At 39.7% G+C, this 8,161-nt stretch overlaps 1 protein-coding gene across 1 annotated transcript; it reads right to left on the bottom strand.

The window, feature by feature from the left end:
* Positions 1–613: 613 nt before the first annotated feature.
* Positions 614–6,810, bottom strand: ercc4 (excision repair cross-complementation group 4). Its single transcript, XM_087783789.1, has 11 exons — positions 6,567–6,810; positions 6,300–6,480; positions 5,509–5,704; positions 5,211–5,418; positions 4,599–4,779; positions 3,305–3,430; positions 3,145–3,249; positions 2,315–2,876; positions 2,147–2,239; positions 1,597–1,709; positions 614–1,518 (listed from the first exon to the last, which is right to left on the bottom strand). Exons 1-11 carry the CDS (start codon positions 6,741–6,743, stop codon positions 755–757), a joined length of 2,706 nt encoding a protein of 901 aa, XP_087639915.1. The 5' UTR covers positions 6,744–6,810; the 3' UTR covers positions 614–754.
* Between the last annotated feature and the right edge of the window lie 1,351 nt (positions 6,811–8,161).

Here is an 8,161-nt window from a genome sequence, read left to right as displayed (position 1 = left end):
AAAAAAAAGTACCTTATCTTAAAGACTTATGAAAAGGACAAGGGTCAAATTTTGACAGGGGTTCGGAAATATGTTCTTTATTTTACTCCCTTTAAACTCCCCATTACAACATGAAGAAATATTTATGCTTTGATAAGCAGATCAGTGGCAGATTCTAAATTATAAATGTTAATAAAGGAAACCAAAAACTAGTCAAACGTTAAACCACTTAAATCCAGATGAAAAAAACAAACATTAACCATTAATACATTTCCTATCAACGGTGTAATTTTGTGTAAGAGAATTATATTTCATGATATACCATGATGAAAATTGAGGCTCTAGATAAAGAATGTAATTGGATTAGTCAAAAAATGCTATAGCAAAACCCTTAATTTTGCTGTGTATGTGAAAGCATATATGATCATAGATGGAGGCAGTCTTTTCATACCCAAGAGTGGTTATTAGTTCATCACAGTATGAAAAATAACTAATTAATACTTTCTAGTAGGACACATCCTACATTTTTAATTATGCTAAAAAGGTAAAAGCATGCATTTGCAATAAAAAAGACATGCTGGAAGAAGGGAAAACTCACATGTGTTTTATATAATCTGAAACATCAGAGTGAATGTATCAAAAATAAAACACTTTATTGAAATGATGTGTATCATAGTTAAAAAGTAAGTACAATACAATTCAGTTAATTGTAAATTCATTAAATTCATAATATGCAACATCCATGTTAATCCAGTTCAAATGTCTCTACACTAAATCATTTTGCCGACTTAAAGCTCCTTATAGTGGGTTTGCTTCTGGACGCTGGAACCGTCACATCAGCAACATTATGGAGAAACTCAAAGAGCAACTTTGCATTGTTTTTGTTTTCAAGTATTTCTGCGAGCTTGTCCTGGCTCAGTTTGGCAACATCTGAAAGGCTATCTGCATGTTTGATAATGGCTCTGTAATTTTTGATGTTAATTCCAGGCATTTTAAGCAGCAAGTCATAAGGTCCGGGGTTGTAGAGGTCAGCAGATTCAGACACGGTGTCTGACTCGGCTGTGACGGCCTGAGCCGCCGCAGCGTCCGGTTCGGGCCGACCCTGCTTGAGGTCCAGGAAGAGCTCGGCTGTGGCGTGAGGGGAGGGACACCAGAGTATACGGAGCCGGGGGAAATGCAGGGTGAGCAAAGTGAGCTTTGAAGAAATGTCGTTGGATGATATCTCGTGTCGAAAATCAGAGCGCGCTATTAAGGAAAAAGGCTTGGCCGGGTCGAACTCGATGAGAAGGACTGGTTTTCTGTAGTAACGAGTCATGGAGACGCACTGGGTGTAGAGCCGACCGCTCTGCAGCGAGCCGATGAGATCGCTGACACTCTTGCGCTCCACACAAGTGTCGGGGGTCAGAATGTAGTCCCCGACCTCCAGTGTGACCGGGTCGATGTCCATCCCGCGCCGGTGAAGCAGCGAGGGAAGTTCACTGCGGAACTCTCGCATGTCCACGATGACTCGTGAAGGCTCTTTAGCTTGATCCTGACCGCCTAAAAAATAACAAACCTTTAACAAATCGATAAACGCCTAACAAAGCATTGGCAAAGTTCAGTGATGTTTAAGTTTACCTGCTTTGCGTGTGTTTGTGGTTGCATTTGCAGGCTCCAAGTTTCTCGCCAGGTCGAGATTCGTGTCCTCTCTGCCCTCCCTCTCTTCAGGGACCACCATGGTGGCCTTTTCCCTGCAGAAATAACCATCACCAGACATTTTAGTATATTTCTAGTCAGGAAGATTTGGATTTGACTTTAATTTATAAAACAACAGTGTAGCCGACACTAACATTCTGGTTTAGCAAAATTTTTGTTTTATTATCATCAAAAATGTATCTTACTTTTACTTGCTACTTTAATGTAACTTCTCTTATTTATTTACTGAATCCAATTTTATTTTATTTATATTTATTTCATCGTTTTATTCTTTAAAGTCACCACAACAAAAAAAAAAAGGTTGTGTTTAAAACACTGAAAATAAAATATTATTTATTCAGTTGATTTGTTTGATTCTGACATTAATATTTTGTCATAGTTTTTATGGACATTCTGCACTTCTCTACTGCATCACAGGCAACATCAATATTCTGTGTGTGTTTGTGTGTCGAGTGTAGAGGCGGTAAAGTACCTGATAAGATGTTCAAAAGCCTTCTTCTCTTTCGACAGTGTTGTCAGGTACTTCTGCTCCTCTGTTGAACCGCCATATATGAGGAAATACACCCTGACAAATGAGAGCTTAGTTAATAGGCTGTGACACCAGGTCCATCTCACGGAGGATCCAAATAAGCTCCTGTACCTGAGGGTCTTCCCAGGCCGGCTGGCTTTGTAGATCTCCAGCTGGCGCACAAAGCTAAGCTCGGCGTCGTAAAGCACCACAAAAGTGGGTTCTACTTCATGTAGCACGCGGGTCAGACTGTGAGGGTCAGTGCAGCCCTTCAACGGATGAATGACCGTCAGTGGCTCCTTCAGGACTCCGTAGTAAGCATCAGATGACAAGTTCAGTTCAATCTGCTCTTCCTCCTCGGTGGGCAGTTCCTCATCATCTATGCTGCTGCCCATCACTGCTGCTTCTTCCGTCTCCTCCTCTTTGCCCATCATCTGAGTCAGTGTCAGAGAAGGTCTGCCTTTGCTCTTCGTTGGCTTCTTTTTCTGAGCAGGTTCCTTTCCTTTGGTCCATTTCTTAGTTGGACCTTTAGCTCTGTTGTGAGCGTCCAGCTCAATGGCCGAGGCAGCAGAGGAGTCGGTTTTAGCAATCGTTCGTGCGTACAGTCGGTTCAGAAGCCAGTCAGCGCCGTGCCGTATATACTGTTGCAACTGGGCACAGGTCCGGTCGTCGCTGGCGCAGATCAAAACATGACCTGGAAGTTAAATGTAATTATAAACACACACACGACCAAAGCAATACATGTGTTATCAAAGTGATTCAACACGGCAGTGGAAATGTAGATAATATAAGCTATTTATGTTAGTGATTAATCACATAACAGCATTTTAAAAAGGAGAAATAATATTTCATAATCAGCTCCAAGACCAGCTTTAAGTAAAATCAATGTTTGTTATTTATTCATCAGAACCATATTTAAAATACTTGTGAGTGACTCACTATTCTCTTGTAACAACTCCCACCTTGTTCTCCGTTCGTGCTCTTGTTCTCCTTCTCAATCTCCTGAAGAACTTCAGTCAGAGCCTCCCACTTTGGACTTTTCTCCAGCACCAGCTCTCGTCTCACCTCTGCAGACACAGAAATGTAAGTAAATCATTTCTAAAGACGTTTGTTTGCAGCCACCTGTAGTTGATTTTTGAGTCTCTGCTTCTGCTCCCACTTTGAGTTTCTTCTTATTTTCTCGGATTTGAAACACACGACTCTTGGCGTTCACAAACATGGAGGTGCTGGAGTCCAGGAACACCCAACCTGAGAGGGACAATCAAAAAAGAATTCAAAGTCTGGTTCACTCCATTATTATACCGAAACACACATGTCACTAACACAGCTAAAACCAAGATACCACAAGATACAATACAGATTTTTTTTTTTTTTCTTTATTCATATTATAACTATTATGTCGGCACTAAATGACACAAAGTCACTAACAATGGAAGAAAATTACTTCCGTATACCTCTTAATATCCTTTGTGAATATAGAAGATTATGATTCTGATTAATACTAAAATGGAAAAATGATATCAAAGAATTATGTAAATAAATAATAAAGACAAGTGCGGAACTACATGCGGCGCTTTGTGACCCTGGTCTGGTAAAACGCTATATAAATAAAAATTACTTACTTACTTACTTATACACACACTGTGGTAAAACATATATACAATAATAGTGCTACACACACATGTAATAAAAACAATAAAATAAAACTTTTTGTAGTCATCTTTTGTGGAAACATGATTAAAAAATGGACCTCTGCAGCTGTGCGGTTATTCACTATGGAATTGCTCCGCTCATCTAACAAAGACACCCTAAAACACTAACTAAGTTACAACAAATATCTCTAAAATAAGCCATAGCTACAGCTAATAGATATAAAAAAAACACACAGATGAGCAACAACTAAGGATGTTAAGTCCTGTTGAACTATAAATGTAATAATTGAAAATTTAAATCATGAAAACTGTGCAACCTTGTTTATTTGTTTTATAAATAACTATTACTTACTTACAAAATTCTGTTTAAAAAAAAAACAACTAAAAGAAGTCGCTGATTCTTCCAATTATATCTAATAATTACTGCTAGAATGTCCTTCCAAAACCTTAGTAGGAATACTACAATCATTGTTATCGGTTAGATAGATCAATTTGTTACGTCTTTTAGAGCAACAATAGGTAAGAATTTGACTATGATTCTAATTCGGAACGGTCAGGATGAAATCTTCGTCCGAAGAGTCTGAGAGTGTCATGTGACCACAAAACTGCTTCACAGCAGTGAATCTAAGACGTGTCAAAGAGGTATTAATGACTTACCCGATAGGTAAAACAAACATTGCAGTTACACTGTTCCGAAACTAGTAGCAAGTAACAATATTTTTAAACTGGCATATTGGAGCTTTAAATGTACATTTAGGGAGTACCTGAGTTGGTGCCAAAGTTTTTTTGGCTGGTTCGTAGAGACTCGAGCAGATTGAGGAAAGTGACGCAGTCATACTGGGTGAGGTAGAGCAGGAGAAGCCTCAGCACTTTAAGATCCTGCACCAGAGCCTTGGTTTTGGCCCCCAACTGGTGCCAGAGAGGGTCCAGGTAGTGACGGATGGTCTAAAAGACAACAGAGAGATGGAACAGGATTCTTATTATCAATGCTTTTAAATTATTGACAGACATCGAGTTAAAACCGCTCTATTATTCTGCAATCACACCCCAATTTTCTGTAACTCCTTCACTCTTCTATCTTGTTTAACTTGAATAAACTCAAATAAAATAATGAAGAGGAAAATATAAATCCTTTCTTAAAAAGTTTCATCGCTCTCCCTTTATACGTCACATGATCAGAATTAGGAAGCAAATAAAATATAAAAACATCAGATTGACAGGAACAGATGGAGGAATAAGCAGATTAGTGGTTGTTGACAACTCAGATGATGCTAGAACTGCTAAGAAACTTCAGCTTAAGTATGATTAGATCTCAAACAATATGATTGACAAAGAAGCAGCGACTGTCAGAAGAGAGTATTTCTGAACAAACTTACCTTCTCAAAGGCATTACCAAGTGTATTCTCTAAAGACAGATCTTCAGCCTCCAACGTGGGGTTGTAGCGCTTCAGCTCCTTTAAACAGGCCCCCATGATGTCCAGGATGGAGCTTTGGATGGCCCTCATAGCAGGTGTCAGCGACACATGGAGCTCAACTACTTCTGGTTTGTGTTTGTCCAGAGCCGTGTTCACTGATGCTTGAAATCTAAAGGATTGTTGCAAAGAATACAATCATAAACTTTTTTGAGTGATAAACATGTATTTTATGGATTTCAGGTCATACTCTCCAACTAACCTGGGCCAGAGGTAGAGCTTTTTGACAAAAAGGTTCCTCATGACTCGCTCCACCTGACAGAAGCCAGATGAGAATGATATAGCTTTGTCAGTGAACGCTTTGATGAAGCCTGTCTTGTTTTTCTGTCTGTACAGACGAAGAATGAACGCCTCCTGACAGGATTCAATGATTTTATGAGCACGGTAGACCAAGATTCCTGAAAAAGAGTTTTAAAAACAACATGTAAAGATCAATTAAATATGAAGCCAAGTTCACACAGATAAGGATTGACCCTATTTTAAAATATTCTAGTTACAGTAAAAATCCAGAATGCAAACCATTTTATTTGGATTTCATTATATTATTGCCAATATTGAGGCTATTCTTCTTTTAAAGGGCAACTAATGTTGAACTCCAACGGTTCTGACTCACTCACATGTTTCAAATGTTGAAGTCTTCCTCTCCAAGATGAAGTAAAATTAAGTCTCTCATCATGACCATGTTTTGAACTTATTAATTATAAAGTTCTCCCCCGTCTGAAATCTCGCGAACAAGAGGCTACGAGACCAGAGTCCATTATGACGTAATAATGGCTTCACTCCTCCTCCAGACAGCTGCAACCACACCCCTGCTTTGTTCATACAACGAGTCCCATTGAGGACTTCCAGTGGGTGCTACAAAAAGTACATTTTTTGTACAAACAGTTTTGTACAAACAGAAACATACTGATGATACAATAGAGTCCAACATCTTTTTAAGAGACACTTAAATCAACACACGAGTTGAACTTTAAACAAGCTGTAAATGCTGACCTGATATAAGCTGAGCAGGGATGCGGTCAGTGAGGAAGTCCACAACTAATATTCTGCTGGTGACAAACAGGACCCCTCCTTCAGTGTAGACCCTGTAGCGGTCAGCGCTCTGGACATCACTGGTCACTGTCCTGGGAAGATGAGAAACACCTTCCAGTCGCAGCTGCTCTGTGAAATATTCCTAAAAAACAACCAGATAATGAATGAGTTCATTGAATCAAGCATTGATTCAACTATGGGATCTTTTAACCGCCATATGGGTCGCACCTGTTCAGCTGTGGAGGTGTTGAGCAGCAGGACCAGGCTGTCCTGCTCGGAATAAACCCGCATGAACTGCAGCAGCAGGCGGTCAATCCCGAGCCCCTCCGCCGCCACCAGCAGCCCGTCACAGCCGAACAGGCTCAGGAACATCTCCGTCTCATACTCCAGGAGAGAAGCCGCCATTGCGATTCAATTAAAACCTACAGACAATTAAATACAATCATTTTTTTTTAAAAACGAGAGGAAGACAAAAAGCTTCCTGACAGGAGACATGGCTGTGTTTTGAAAGCGCGCGGTCACGTGACACTGAAGACCGACTTCCTTGTGACTGCTAGAGCGCCCCCTGGCGACGAGGAGGAACTAAGGCTCCAGATGAACCCACGTACTTGTTGCTTTTTCCCCCCGAGATTGTTTAGTTAAGTGACACCTTGTTCTCTTGAATTATACCTGATCCATTACTGTTGAACCTGTATCGAAATAATGATGACCGTATTCATTTTTAAAGCACATTATCTATTTTCCTGGAAAAAACCTTTTTATGAATATCAAAACATGTAAGTTAGTAAGTTATTTATATTTATAGAGCGCTTTTCTAGACCAACTGTTTAAACACAGTTTTTATATCACTTGATGTCTCACGTGCATTATATCTAAATAAGTAAAATATTTGAAATTCACATAATAGATCCCCAAGTGATAGACTTTTTGCCTTTAGCAAAAAGTAGTAGATCATTTTTAAAGTTGATTTTATTAAGTTTAGATTATGTACATGTAATTTGATACTTCTCTGGACTAAATTGGAACGCTTTACTACTAGGTTTACCGAAGTACACTCAAGTATACTCATATAAATACTACCACCAATGCACTGGGTATACACCACGAGTCTTAAGTTTAGTTTACAAAAGAAAAGTAAAAGTATAAATATACTCCTTTTTGCTAAGGGATGTCAAAATTAAATGTTCAAGTTTATTAGTTCAACGTCAGTATAAAATAAGTACACTCGTTGCACACTTGAATATACTTCTTCTGTATGCACAATACATTGTTCAAGTACTGGACTTTCCAGATCCAAAAGCTGTAATTATTGAAAAAACAAAGGAAGAGGAATGCCAACACGTTTGTTGTAACCGCTGCAGCCAAACGATCACACAACCAAACTGCTCAATTGGCTGAGAAAAGCAGCTTGTGGGCCAAATATCAGTCTGGGTGGCAGCATTTGTGTATTTCAGGTGGATTATTCCTGTGATGTGCTGATAGGCACAAAGCTGCGATGTGTTTGTATAACAAAGGCAGCCAGCTGGGCTTTGTAGAACTCTGTCGTGTCAGCCCACATTTCTCGACAGCCACACAAAAAAACCCACAAACTCGGTGCACGACTCATGGTTGCCTGGAGATTCCGCCCATGAAGCCGCTTCAACATCTGTCACTCATTCGGTGAGAATCATGAAGAGAGGCAGTTATAACGAATCTTTGAGGGACTCTTAATGATGAGATCTTTCCTTACTTAAAGCCTGTCACTGTGTCGCTGCTCTCAGAGTGATGACATCTCACATGTACTTATGTTCCGGACGGAGCTGAGTCACCCCTGGTCCGGAGCT

This window comes from Callionymus lyra, chromosome 2 (assembly GCF_982586985.1).
Source record: "Callionymus lyra chromosome 2, fCalLyr1.hap1.1, whole genome shotgun sequence".
Taxonomy (NCBI): domain Eukaryota; kingdom Metazoa; phylum Chordata; class Actinopteri; order Syngnathiformes; family Callionymidae; genus Callionymus; species Callionymus lyra.
This window is presented reverse-complemented; position numbering and strand designations above follow the sequence as displayed.